Source organism: Rattus norvegicus, chromosome 1 (assembly GCF_036323735.1).
Source record: "Rattus norvegicus strain BN/NHsdMcwi chromosome 1, GRCr8, whole genome shotgun sequence".
Taxonomy (NCBI): Eukaryota; Metazoa; Chordata; class Mammalia; order Rodentia; family Muridae; genus Rattus; species Rattus norvegicus.
Window position 1 is genome coordinate 6752917 of NC_086019.1, and position 15456 is coordinate 6768372.

At 40.6% G+C, this 15456-nt stretch overlaps 1 protein-coding gene across 1 annotated transcript in view; it reads right to left on the reverse strand.

Annotated features, from left to right (window-relative positions):
• Window positions 1–13531: 13531 nt before the first annotated feature.
• Window positions 13532–15456, reverse strand: part of Rab32 (RAB32, member RAS oncogene family) — a 14811-nt gene continuing 12886 nt past the window's right edge. The window contains exon 3 of the mRNA NM_001108902.1: window positions 13532–14935. Coding sequence (NP_001102372.1) covers window positions 14786–14935 — 150 coding nt within the window. The 3' untranslated portion in view covers window positions 13532–14785. The remainder of the gene's footprint in view (window positions 14936–15456) is intronic.

Consider the following 15456-nt stretch of genomic DNA (forward strand, 5'->3'; position numbering starts at 1 on the left):
GTGTATGTGCATGTGTGTGTGTGTGTGTGTGTGTGTGTGTGTGTGTGTGTAGGTGGACACATGTGCTAAAGTATATGTATGGAGGGTAAAGGACTGCTTGCAGGAGTTGGTTCTTTTCTTCCAGGAAATGGATCCTGGGGTTCAAACTCATGTATTTAGTCTTGACTTCAGGCACCTTTACTCACTAAGTCCTTACTTAATACATAATTATTACATTAAAATATTACAGAAATAAAAATATTACATGATTCCCCATTATGTCTTACTTGAAGACTATCTATAACAAATGGTATTTTATCTGATTTTGGAATTTTTTCTTTGTCCCTCTGATCCCACAGGGGCTAAAGTTAGCATTGTTGTTTTAATTTATTCCTGAGAGGACCTTTTGCCTGAAGGTCCCTTATCCTAAATTAAATGCAAACAACTAGTCTATTACAGAAAAGCACCTTCCATTACTCAGAGAATGTTCTTGGCCTCTGACAACCTCGTGGCAGAGAGTTCCTTCTGCATTAGGGTTAGCTGGCTTGAAGCAGGATGTAGAACAGCCAACCACCAGGGTAGACACTAGGGGGTTGCTGTCACATCAATATTTCTGAGAAACAGTTTTCAACTTCAAGGTCACTCCTACATGTGTTCCCAGTTCCATGACCCTCCTGAGTGACTTGGATCATAAGCCCGGCTCTTTACCTGAAAAAATGTGGGGTCGTGTTCCATTTTATGTCCACAGCACATTTTCGTCACAATTATCTGAAAACACTTATATTCTTACTTATATGCCTCAGCATTTATGATCATGCCACAATGAGAGTACTTCAAGATTTAGATCTGAGATTCATATATATGCTGTGTGGTCATATGTGTGTAGCAGGAGCAGAGTGGTGTGTGTGTGCGTGTGTGTGCGTGTGTGTGTATGTGTGTGTGTGTGCACATTTGTGTGTGAGAGATATGCCTCTCAGTGTGTGTGTCTATGACTGAGTGCAGGGAAGGCAGCATGGTGTGTGTGTGTGTGTGTGTGTGTGTGTGTGTGTGTGTGTGGTATATGACTCTGAGTTAGGAGGGGTGGGGTGTGTGTGTGTGTGTGTGTGTGTGGTGTATGTGATATGCCTCTGAGTGTGTGTGTATGGTATATGACTCTGAGGGTGGGGGAGTGGAGTGAGGTGTGGGGTGTGTGTGTGTGTGTGTGTGTGTGTGTGTGTGTGTGGTATATGACTCTGAGTTAGGAGGGGTGGGGTGTGTGTGTGTGTGTGTGTGTGTGTGTGTGTGTGGTGTATGTGATATGCCTCTGAGTGTGTGTGTATGGTATATGATTCTGAGGGTGGGGGAGTGGAGTGAGGTGTGGGGTGGGTGGGTGTGTGTGTGTGTGTGTGTGTGTGTGTGTGTATTGGCGCTCTTTAGGTCTATTTGTACAGTTAAGAATGAATTACTTTAAACATAAACATTTTTATTGTTTTCTCTCTCATTTAGATGCTTTAATTCCCTGCCTAGCTTCTCTGGACCATGCTGAATAAAAAGCATCAAGACACAGTATCCTGATCTTTTCTTTCAATTATTAATTTTTTTAGAAATTATTTTCTATTCACTTTAGTCCCTTTCTTCCTCTACTCTCAGTCCCACCCTTACAAATTCCTGCTCCCTGTACCCACTCCCCTTCTCCTCAGAGAAGGCTAAGCCCCAACCCACTCTAGGATACCTAGTCTCAGCAAGACTAGGCACATCCTCTCCTGTTGAGGCTCAATTAGGCAGTGCATGTAGGGGAAGTCCAATAGTAGGCAACAGAGTGAGAGATAGTCCCCCATTCCCTGCTCAAATTGTTAGATGACTCGCATGAAAACCAAGTTGTACACCCGCCACAAGTGTGTAGGAGGCATAGTTGGGCAGGCTAGAGGGATCAGGGACATCATAGAATAACCTAGAGTCAACTAGCCTGGACCCAGTTGGGGGCTCCCAGAGACTGAACCATCAAGCAAAGAGCATGCACAGGCTGGACCTTGGGCCTCTACACATTTGTGCCAGTATGCTGATCTTTGACTAAAAAATTTCAGGTTTACATTGTTTTGTGTCACACTACCTGTGTGTTGGTGTTCTGGGTTACACAGGATGATTGATCCAAGAAAGAGAGCCATTGCAGAATGAGTTTCGTCTTCTCTTCCAGGCAGCAGAAGGACTGAACCCTGGCAGCTTCCTAGAAGCTTTTTTTATTGTTACACAAGGGGACGTAAAGATGCAAGTCAATCTCCACATTCTAAAACTTCTTATCTGATCCAGGGGTTGCCTTGAAAGAACCACCACCTAAGCAGTTCTCAGCCAAAGGAGACTTTTTCATTTGCCAGGCCTGTCAAGGTTATGCAAAGACTCTGAGAACCCTTCAAAAGAATAACCCCCTAAAATCTCAGATAACAATCATCGTCAAAAGGCTACCTCAAGATGCATGCCAAATACAGTGGTTCTGCTAAAACTGCACTATATCTGTGGACTTTTGGTCCATCACTTTTATTAAGTAATTTGACTTTTTTTTATGAAGGAATAATTCACCCATGAACTTGATTCTTGATTTTTGGATTTCAGTATTTTTGCTTTGACACCATCTGAAACTCAAAACTCAAAGGGCTATGAGTGTGTGTGTGTGTGTGTGTGTGTGTGTGTGTGTGTGTGTGTGTGTGTTATGTGTGTACTGTATAGTTATTTTTCATGCACCTATGAGGATGGTATAAATTCTGTCTTTTGCTTGTGATGCAAATTCAGGTTAGGTTTTCTTTATCTGATTTTGTCATGAGCCTACAGCTAGTTTCATATTTGATTGCTTTGTGATGTATGTGAACAACTATTCTTACAGCTTTTTTTGTTTTGTTTGAATTTGAGATTACTTTATGGTCTGGTCCCCAGCCATTTTTATGATGAATTGTTCAAGGTTACTTAAAAAAAATCCATGTCATTTTTAAGTGTGTGTGTGTGTGTGTGTGTGTGTGTGTGTGTGTATCTTAGATTGATCTTCTGTTATTTCACATTTGTTTGAAGAAGGTTTAACCAAAGTCTCATACAAATGTTTTCCTTTAACACTTCCCAGAGCTCCCAGCATTGGCTTTGAGACAATTCTGCTGGGCTCTGCCCAATACCTACCTAGCAACAGCTTGCATCAACATCCTCTCCCAGGTGCAAGCCAAGTGTGGTAGCACAGAAGACTGCTTGCTACCCTGGCCCCCTTTCTTATTCCACTCTCTCCGTTTTCCCACATGTTTCTGGTTGGCACACTTTCTCTCTTCCTCTCTTCTTCTCTTCCTCTCTCCCTCTTTCTCTCTTCTCTCTATTTCTGTCCTTCCCCCTTTCTCTGTCTCTACCCCTTCATCCTTCCCCTTCACATAATAAATCGTCTTCATACTAGATCTGTAGCAGGGCTTGATTCCTCAGGGGAACACCTTGGCATGGACCACTTATATTTCATGGCACTCAAAGTACTGATGACTATGTGATGACTTAGAAGACTGATGTCCTTAATGTGGATTCTTCTTTCTATTATAAAACATTTTCTTTTGGTTTTATAATGCTTTTTTCCCCCTCATTCCCAACTTCCTTGATATTTGTGCTTGGTTCTTAGTTGCCCAGACTGTGTCTTTGCCTCTCCTACTGTTTACACTTCAAAAACATTATTTTTAGCATGTACTGAAGACCCAGATGGTCAGACCTCAGTGCCTGCTCTTCAGCGCACCACCATTTCTTTTAGCAGTTGTGCTTTCTCTGTCCATCTGTCCATCTGTCCATCCCTAGGTTCTAGGCATCTACTCTCTTTTGCATCACTTCTTGCACGATCTTGGTCTTCTGATGTTTCTCCCTCATTTTGTCTTCTTTGTCTAAACCAAAGGAAGTGAAGCTGCTAGGGTGATGCCTTAGTCAGCACTCTATTGCCTTGAAGAGACACCATGACAAGGATAGCTCTTATAAGAGAAATCATCTAAATAGTGGCTTACTTATAATTTCAGAGGATGCTTTCATCAGGATTATAGTGCAGAAGGAGACAGGCATAGTGCTAGAGCACTAACTGAGAGCTTTACAGCCTAATCCATAGCAAGGAGACAGAGAGAGAGAGAGAGAGAGAGAGAGAGAGAGAGAGACTGGTGTGAACCTTTGAAACTTCAAAGCCCACTGCCTTCCAGTGAGTGACACCTCTCCTCCTCCAACAAGGCCATGCCTCTTAATCAAGCCACCACACTATGTAGTGCTTCATTTTCCAGGACTCTTCTCACTTGGTGACTTAAAGCAATACTACTGTGGTACACAGCTACAAAGACTACAAACCCAATATCAAGACTGTCATGTGTTACAATTGCTCCAGAAACGGTAGAGGAGTACTTCATCACCCCTCACAGCCTGTGGAGGTTTACTAATAGTCATTGGTGGTCCAGGCTTGGGGATGAAGCTTCTCACTGTCACCACAGGGTGCTCACCCTGTCTCTGTTCCCACAGGGCCGCCATCCATTCAACACTTCAGACACTCTTCAGACCGTATGAAGTCTGCCCTTGTTGTAGTTGAGGCAGCCCTGTAATTTCTCATACCAATGAAAAATATCTGGAAATAGAAAAAATGTTCCAAGAGTAGAACGTGATTTTTATTTTAATAAACAGCATGCTTATTTCCAATTTTGCTTCAAAATTGCCTTTAAAAACAAAACACTAATTCCCCCCCGCAATGGTACATAAAAGTCTTGGATTAGAAAAAGTGAATTCCAACAGTTTAAGGTGGCCCCTACATGAATGTTAGAACAGAGTTAAATGGCCACCCCACTTCAAAATATCAGGACTGCAGCAGAGTGAAAGCTGTGTTTAAAGACGAAGTGGTACTTCTCGGATAAAACCGGGTGAGTATGTAGAGCTCACAGGTAAGTGATGCCGTGGGACAGACCCTGCTTCTTTGTTCCCTTCAAGTTCATCATCAGCCTTGGTTTGAAAAGACCACTCTGGCTTCAGAAACGAACTTACAAATATGTCATGAAGCAAGGGTTAAAAGACAGACTCTTCACAATATACAGTTATGCAAAATAAAATCTGTACTGGAGATAGTCATATGGAACTCCATTTTCCTTCTTTATCTGGTAATTTAATATATTGCGTAGGCACTCAGGGTTGGACAGCTAACCTTGGTTAGGAGCTATGAACTACAAGCTGGGGAGACAGCTTAGCTCTTGCTGGTTCCATTCCCAGCACCCATGTCTTGTGGCTTACAACTACCTATAAGTCCTTCTCCAGGTGATACAGCTCCTTCTTCTGGCCTCCTTGGGCATCTGGACGTGTGTGTGTGTGTGTGTGTGTGTGTGTGTGTGTGTGTGTGTGTGTGTGTGTTGTGTGTCCATACATAAAAATATATACATATGTAAAAATAAAACACATATTTACTATACGAATAATTTAATTAACTAATACAGATTTAGAAACAAGACTACTGCTTTGAGTAGATAAATGATAGTTGTTGTAGCAGCAGATTTTGACACTCATAAGTCAGGACACCGGTGAGTATTAACCTAAATAAAGGTGGTAGACAGGAGTTTATCGCATATTTTGTTTCCCATCCAAGTACTAACCAGGCTCAACCCCTCTTAGCTTCCCAGACCAGAGGCACTACTACTACAGAGGATTTCATACTGTTTATGGCCTTACTTTCTTTCATCGGAGATTTCTTTTTTCAAACTATGAAGACTCTCTTCTTTGGTCACCTTCCCTAAATTGAGAAATGCCTAAGATAATCTGTGACAGAAAGAAATCCATATTTCATGTCCCTTCTATAGTTAAGTCATCATAATGTGAGCTGTGAAATCATTGAAATAGGCATTGTAATATTTAAATACGTGAATACTACTGGAATAGAATACCTTTGATGTAGTAATGGCAGCAACCAGGCTTCATCTTATACTGCAGGATAAGGTGTTGGAATATTTGACCATAGCCAATTTTGGGTTAGCTGTTATCTCTACTTTGCAAACACAATGTGCTGTGCTTAGCCTTCTGTGTGCCCGAGAAATGGCTCACTGTATTTCTTGACGTCAAGGTCGCATTTTATCTACGGTCCCTTTCTGCAGAAAGAACACCTTTTCTATATTGTATATTGTCATCGACATGCACCAAACTTATCAAAAACATCACTTTAATCATTGCCATGTTAAGGAGGAATGAATGTGAATATGTTCAAATAGTACCACATGACACTCTAGAATAGCTACTCTATTTTAAAGGTAAAATACAGTCAAAATTCAACCTTTATTACCCAAGATTAAAGTCGTTCTGAATCAAAGCAGCATAAAAACGCTCTAGTACTTTATGAGACTAAATCTCTGTGGAAGAAAAGGTTTTCAGATAGTATCTAAAAGCTTGTAATCAATACAGGGGAAGTTTGTGGCAACAGAGAAAAAGAGGCCATGAATGTGAGAGGTGGCAAGGCAGTCATATGATAGGTTGGAGGACGAAAGGGAAAAAGGAAAAGAATGAGATTATATTTTAATTTCAAAATTTAACAATTATCAGTTTAGGAAAGCACATACAAGCTAACTTTATAGACAAGAGAAGCAGTATGCTGAATTGAAACTGAAGCTAGTCTCAGTCACCATCTCTGTAAAACCCTGCTTTAAGCAAATATGTTCTTTTACAGTTCTAAAGGCACCCAAACCACAAACCTTAAAGCACGACTGATATCATCCTCAAGACTCAAAAGGGAAGTTTTTTATCAGTGCAAACTGTAAGTGTAATGTGGCCCAAAACGTCAGCCAGCTAAGCAAGCCTTCAGAAGACAGCTTCATATGCTGTCTTTATGGTGTGTGTAATTCTATTTATTACATTCACTACATGAGCCCTTATGTTTTTAGAGTAAGTGTGGAGAGAGTTGGTGGGGGGAACAATGGAATTCAGTTGGTGAAATGCTGATGGACTTGTTAGAGGGTACCAGGTGGTTTTCAAGTGACTTCTTGGAGACAGTGACCTAATTCATGATGTGTAGATAGGGTCAGCAATCTTTTACGTGGATCTCTGGCCTCCACAACACATACTTCTGTGCCCTCCTCTCACATACATACAATTTAAAGGATGTGTAGGATACGTCTCTCTCTCCCCCTCTCCCTTGTATGTGTGCACATGCCTGTGTGTGTACATGTGAGTGTATGTTTATAGACATTGACGTCAAGATGTTATGCAGGTCAATTGAGTGTAGGATCGCTCAACTACAGTCCCAGTCATATAGCTTTTATGTATGTTCATCTTTCAAGACAGAATGTTACGGGCATGGGTAGTTCATAGGATTATATACATAAAGCCCTGTGGAGTTGCACCACTATGTCTCCTTGGACATTGCTTAATCACTAAGATTACTTCACCAAATATATTTTTACATGTTTCCCCTGATCTAGGACATTACAGCTATTGGTCTTTAGGAAAGGTAACAGGCTCATGTGCACAGGCCAGTGCTAACCTGGTGAAAGGACAACCATATTAAAAACGAAAGGCTTAATTCCTGTGTTGAAAATAAAGGAAGTGACTTTTCTCATACCCTATTCTGAGACATTTGTATTCGGAAACTTCCAAGTTCCTTTGCTGTCTCTGAGATGTGGGAAGTCCTTTTGCAACAACAACAACAACAACAACAAAAATGGCTCTCAGCAACTTACCTAAGAACCTAGGGACCTTTGACATGTAATCATGAGAAAAGACACCTTGGGCTCGCTGCTTCTGTGGCTAACTTGGCGAGCATCTTGTAAAGATAACAGAATTGCTTGTCATGGCAATATGATATTGGGGCTTAGCGTCCTCTGTATTAAGATGCTGATTACTGTGCCCAGAGATCTGGTTGCAGTATAGACATTGGCATTGACATGATTTCCGGAGCCTCTTTTGAATCAGTTGTGTGAAAGATTGTTCTCCATCACCTCTAGTTACTTAGTCAAGTGATGATCAGCCAATACAGTATCTGGGCAGGAGAAAAGGATAGGGCAGGAATTTTCATCTCAGTGAATGGGTCCTGGGTGGGGAGAGAAAGAAGGAGAGAGAGGAAGAAGAATAAGGAGGAGGAAGAAGAGGAGAAGGTAGAGATGGGAGCGGGAGAGGATGAAGAGGAGGAGGAGGACTAAGAGGAGGATCAGGAGAACAACCAGAAAGAGCAAACAAGGGCAAGATCCAGATGGCACATGTGGCTAGGGAGTAGTCCAGGCCAGAATAGCAAGGTTAGAGTAGCTCAGACCCGGCCCAGTGCAGAGTTTGCAGCTTGTTAATAAACATGACAGTTCACTGCGATATTTATTTGGGAACATGGCGAATATAGAAAAGCCCCTACAATCACTTGTACAATATGAATTCCCTTTCCCCTTTCAGATAAAACTGGTTAATAGAGATAATCCTCCCAGTGGCCAGGTAGATTTGGAGAGAACTGTTTGACAAATGATACCGATTCATCTTGATGATGGACTAATTATGTATTTTTTCTTAGGGAACTGTGTTAATATGTGCTATGTACTTCACTATATGAGAGAGTGAGATTTTTTTTCTGTTTTTCTTTTTTCAGTTTCTGGTGAACTATTTGAAATAAGTGTATTGTTTTTGATAGTACTTACTCGAAACTAAAAGTTTTCCATTTTCAATTATACTTCCCTAACAATAAGTATTTCACTTCTTGGCAGGATGTTGACTAGTTATGCAACCTGAACAACAGTTTTGGAAAGAAACTTGGCAGTATCTATTAAAAATAAATGTAACAGCTAGGACTACCTCATTTTTTAATTGATCACAACATTAAGGAAATAATTTAAAAATGTAACCAAACTTACACACTTTTTATTAACTGGTAACGAATTAATTTTTCCTGACTATTAATTTTTGCATGTGTATATAGTGTCCATTTGTGGGTATATGAGTCTTCATGTGTATAAGGGTACACGTGACCATGCAGGGGCACATACACATGAGTGTGCTGCATTTGGAAACCAAAAGTTAACACCAGCTTTCTTCTCAACTGCTCTTTACTTTACTTATTGAGCCTGGATCTCTTCTTGAGTTTGGAACTTTCCACTTCTGGCTAGTCTGGCTAACCAGCTGGCCCTGGGATTCCCTGTCTTTGCATCTTGAGAACTAGGATTATGGATTCTGGGATCTAAATTCTGGTCATCTGGTCATCATGTTACAAGTGCATTATTCACTAAGTCATCTTCCCAGATTTATTTTTAAAATAAATTTTATGTGTGTATGTGAACATGAGTGGTGGAGTGGTGTGTGTGTGTGTGCGTGTTTGTGTATGTGTGTGTGTGTGTATGTGGGTGTGTGTGTGTGTATGTGTATGAGAGAGGGGAGTATGTGGATGTATATACAATATATACATATACATAAGCACACATATATATACATAAACATATATATACACATAAACATATATATACACATAAACATATATATATATATATATATATATATATATATATATAGTTTTCCTCTAAAACAAAACTTTCTATGTTGAAGGAAAACTCCTTAAGACATAGGATGTTCTAAGACAAGGTAAAAATTCCATCTTGAAGAGAAGCTCATTAACATATGGAATATTCTAAAGGGAGGAGAAACATACCATTTTAAAGAGATGCTAAGCTCTAGAAACAAACAATATTTAGTATATAGTATATAGCAGATAGCAGATAGCATATAGTATATAGTATATAGTATATAGTATATTGTATATTGTATATTGTATATTGTATATTGTATATTATATATTATATATTATATATTATATATTATATATTATATATTATATATTATATATTATATATTATATATTATATATTGCTGAGAGACACTCTCAAACAAGCCTAACTGTGTGAAGAAACAGGCACCAGCCTGAGTTGAAAGAAACAAAGACCAGCCCAGTCGCCTGGCAGAGACCCAGAGCAGCTGAGCTCCCTGACAGAGATACCCTCCAACTCACAGAGCTGCCTGCAGGCCTTACTGACATCCAGATTGAAGTCCTTGAACCATCACCCGTGCCGGGGAGGGCTTTTGGTGGTGCAGCTGTCTTTAAGTAATTTCTGTTCCTGTAGTAACCTCTAATGCATGCTTCTCTAAATAATCCCAATAATTTTGTTAACAAATTTGGACTTTGGTAGCATTCTTATTTTTTGTCTTATTTTTTCCCTATAGAGAGAGAATAGATATTTTCACAGATCTTCCCCCAAAATTTCACACAATAGCAGGAGGCTTGTGCTCCTGTTTCGTTTTAATAATGAGTTAGTTTTCTTCTGAGACCCTGCTCCCCAACTGACAAGTCTGTGAATAATTATTTATTAATAAGTGCCTTGGATACATGCTCTGGCTTATTTCCTGACCTGCTTGTAACTTACTCAACCCACTCAACACATTTTATGTCTTCCACATGGTTCGTTACCTTTCCTTCAGTTCTGTTCTGCTTCTTCCTTAGCGTCCACCCCACAGGCTTCTTTGATAGGTGATGTAAGAGATTCTGTTTACATGTTCCCGGAAGTCATAGGAAGATATTAGGTGGCCTTCTACATCATATACCCCCTTATTGCTCTGAGACAGTCTCTCATTGATCTTGGGGTGGTTGACATCCTGTAAGTCCTAGTGTGTTCCTGCTTCTGCACCACACTGGAATTATAGGGTACCCCTCCCCCATCAGGCTTGTGCCATAAGCATGTGGGTGCTTAGAACAAACACAAGCCCATGCTTGCACAGAAAATGCTCTCACTCACTGAGCATCTCTCCAGTCTCTGATTACTACTATTTGACACGAATTACCTCTTGTGCAAAAAATGACAGTTTAGGGAGCCGAGGAGAGAGCTGAATAGGTCTGAAGGAGCTGAAGGGGTTTGCAACCCCATAGGAAGAACAACAATACCAACCAACCAGACACCCCAGAGCTTCCAGGGACTAACCCACCAAACAAAGAGTACACATGGAGGGACCCATGGCTCCAGCTGCATATATAGCAGAGGATGGCCTTGTCGGGCATCAGTGGGCAGAGAGGTCCTTGGTCCTGTGAAGGCTTGATGTCCCAGTGTAGGGGAATGCCAGGGCTGGGAGGTGGGAGCGAGTGGGTGGGTGGGTAGGTGGAGGGAGGATGGGATAGGGGTTTACGGAAGGCAGACTGGGAAAAGGAGATAACATTTGAAATGTAAATAAATAAAATATCCAATAAAAAATGTTTGCTTTGAAACCATGAGGACCTGGGATCTAATCCTAGGCAAAATTTGGGCATGGTCAAAAGAGTTTAAAGCTTTAATTTCAGGGAGAAGCCCTGTCAAGAGGGTGAGGCAGAAAATGATGCAATCGCTCACCCAATATCCTCCTCTGGATTATTCCCACAAATGCACATGGGTTCAGTGGGGCACAGACACACACAACACATACATATGCTAGCTTCGAATCCTTTGCCCATATTTACTCATTGTTTGTTATTATTATTCTGCTCTTTAATTCCTTCCTAATCAAATAGGTTGCGAATATTTTTCTTGCTGCTTGGTAGAGTTTTGTCCATATTGTCTTTATTTATAATACTTATGCTATCAAATATGTGTTTTCATTTTTAGCTCTCGACACTTGAGAAGGTTAAAGGATTTTCTTAGCATTGTGTTTCCCCCTAGAAGTCCTATAGTTTTTATAGAATGATTTCTTTTTCTCATATTTAAGCTAATTTCCATATTATATCATTTGGGGAAGAAGCAAGAAAGAACTATGATGCAGATTAAATGATTAATCAATGCTAGCATGGATCTTAAGTGTCTGTTGAATTTAGTAAATGAAAGCAATATTTATATTGCTAGACTATTGTCTAAAGTACCTAGACTTTATAATAGCAATGACTTATACGTGGAAATATAACACTATATTTTAAGAGTGTCTTGAGCATACTATAGGTTTCAAACAGAGTAATCTTTAGTATACTAATTAGCATGGAAAGTTTCAAAATAGATACTGAATCCATAAAAGTTTCAAGAAACCATGCCGGTCTCAAGTGAAGTTTGGAAAATTCCAGTAAGGAATTCAAATGCTTCTTAGATGCATTGAAACAAATGAAACCACACATTGGAAAGTCACAATGTTACACACTGATCACTTTTAGAACCATTTTGGAGTTTCAGGACCCACACAAAGCAGACAGGAAAATTGACAACTCCTTAGTGCCTAAGACCAATGCAGGCAGTGGGGACACCACACACACACACACACACACACACACACACACACACACACACACACGCACACACACACACACACACGCACACGCACACACACACACACACACACACATCTTTTAACAGGATAATTTACACCAATGTCTGAGCTAGGGTGTGTGTTTAAATGTATAACTGCTTTTTAAAGTGAATGAGGGAACAAAGAGTGTTTTTCTTTCATTTAATACCTTTTATATAACGTACCCGCAATTAAAATTTTGTATTCAAGTTACAAAACAGAAGAGTTTAAGGCATAAGATGAACATTTTTTTTCTCTGAAATATGAACATCACAAAGCATAAACCACACCGTTTGACATAACAGAAATCGGTTTTGTCAGGAACTATCCTGAATGATTACTGTAAGTTAACAAACGTTGTAAAGAAGGACAGATTGAGTACAATAATTCTCATTTGGAGACCATGGCTAAACAATAGCTCACATGTGCTAGGTTACATGTAAAACCAAACTCCAGTTGCACACAAGAACTTACAAGTGACTGTAGTCACTTTCAATAGTGATTTAGGATGGGTTCAGTGTTTCTAACAACCGGGGTAACACCCCATACATTCTTCACAGGATGTGAGATAGCAGAAACATTATAAAGTTTTATTTTATGCTTGGGTAATAATAGTTTTTTTTTCAAAAGTGAGATTTAACAAATGACAAAACCATAATGATCATACTATGTTATGCACGTTAATCAAGCCCTGGTATCTTATTCCTTTACTTCAGAAAATCCAGATTTATGATCACATGGCCAAAGGGTTAATATGATTTCTTTACTTAAATGTATAGGATATGGTCACGCTTGTATTGCTAGGTGAAGCTTAAGTTTAGTGAAAAGAGAGCCTGTGAGTCCCTATTTATCTCCAGGACACAGACTCTAGAACACTGCACTTCTGTTTATCTTGCTATTAGAGGCCACAGGCTCACTTACCCTATCAACATGATTCAGAAGACAAGTATTCCAGTCTTTTATGTTGTGTTAGCTTAAAGCTATGATACAAAGGCTTTTTAAATTCCCTTAAGGATCCTGAACTTTTGCATAATATAAGCCCCTTTAAATAAAAGAGTCAAGGTGCTGGAGAGGTGGCCCAGTGATTGAAAACACTTGTTGCTCTTGCAGAAGTTGTGGGTCTCGTTCCCATCATTGACAATGGTCCACAACCCTCCACAACTCCAGTTCTAGGGGATCCAATGCCCTCTTCTGATCTCTGCAGGCTCCAGGTACATACATGGCCACGTGGGAGCAAATGCAAACGAAGCACGCACATAAAATAACTAAATCTAAAATTCAACAGCAAACCATTTTTTTATTATTATTTTTTATTTTTTGGAGAAAGCCTCTTCTGTAGCACAGGCTGTCCTTGAGCTGGCTATGTAGCCAAGATATGCCACGAACTCCTACCCTTCGCCTCTGTTTCCTACATGCTGGGGCAACAGAGGTGAACCAACACCCCAGTCAAACACATTTTCTTCACCAGAAAAGGACCTTCCTAGAATGACATTCATTCAGCACACAGGCTTAGGTTAAAATATCTATTCGTTTCTTTCACTGAGTGAAAGGCAATGCGATATAGAGGATCTTCCTGAGTGTCCTAGGCATTATACAACCAGTACCCAAAAACCATAGACAATACTAGACATGGTTTACTTTCTTTCAGGTTTTACACTACAGAAACTTTTGCATAAACTTGCATGTGCTTCGAAAAAGAATTCTCCTCCTGACCATTATTACCAAGACGGGTCTGGAAAGACAAGTTCCTCTTAGTACCACTGTATCTTTAATATGGTTCTAGGCTATAAACACAGACTAGAGGGCAGAAGAAAAAAAAAGTTCATTTGTATTGTTTCCAAGTGGGAGTGGCAACTACCCCTAGAGAGGATCCAGAGGGAGACACCCACAGAACAGGTATGGTGCTAACTTCTTTGATCTCTCGAGCATCTATCACATTCAAGGTAAACGCTCTCTAAGTGAGCCACATCCCCAGCTCGGTACTTCTTGACTAATTAAAGAAGGGGCTCTCAAGGGTGATTCAGAGTGACTCAGTTACACAATGGCTATGCGTTCTAGAATCATGTTATTTAAAGATAAAAACTCTACACGACGCACCAAGTTTTGACTAGGATATAACTGCGTGGGACCTTCAAGTCTTCGTAGCTACCACCTTAAAGAAAGAAAACAAACAATAAGACAAACAAAAACCAAGAACAACCCGTGCTTAGGTGAGGATGTATACAGGAAAAAAGACACTCAAGATGTCAGGATCACCAAGGGGAGGAGGGAAGTTTTTCTACTGGCCAACCACATTAAAAGCTAACCCTTGAAATTCGTGTACAAAATATTTCAAAGGCTGTAAACATTAGTCTGCCTTTAGCAGTACAAAGAGCCTGAGGGGTCCTCTGGTAAATCAAAGAGCCTCTAGTGGGAACAGTGCTCCTGGGATCTCCAGTTCAGATGGGCGGTTCATGTGCAGATGAATGATAAAGCGCCCCTGAGGGAGATTCACAGCGGACAATGGCACCGAGGGTTAGGAGGGGGCACCCTCAGACGCATGCGCATGCAAGACCATGGAGACACATCAGCAGCACTGGGACTTGGGCTTTGTCGTGGGGGGCTCCTCCACCAGTTTAATTTTGTCCATGTCGATTTCTTCCCTAGGAAAACTTTGCTGGTTCGCGAGCATGTTTTCCACTAGGAAGCGGGTGGCCTCATCGATGTTTATGTTATCCTGCAAAGGGAGCACAGAGAAGGAGGATTAGCTCGAGTCTTAGAACTAAGTGTTCAGTGCGGTTAGGGGCCTAGGGAGCCACACCGAAGGACACACTGCAGGCAAGTGGATTACCTCTTCTTCAGTGCTAGTGTCTGTTACACTAAGAACCCAAGGCATTGGCTTAATCAATCTGCTAAGTAATTCTTTGAAAGTTTCACACGTTGTACAGCCCGAATTTTAGTCATTTTTCACTTCTGTGACTCGCTCTCAGATCGCTTCCCCTGCTTCTCCCCCTGGAAACTCCCTTTTCCCAGGAAGTCTCCCTCCGAGTTTCAAGTCTTGTCTCTCTGTGTGTGATTCACTGACTTAATGAGGATTGTTGCTCCATTTTGAGTGGGAGGTTACTTAAGGAGACACAGGAAATGTTTTAGTGATTACAACACTTCTGTGACCTCAAGTGACATCTTGGAGAACACTGACCGGAGAATAACCCTCACGGCTTTCTGATTGCTCCTTTCGAAGGCAAAACTTCAAGTTTT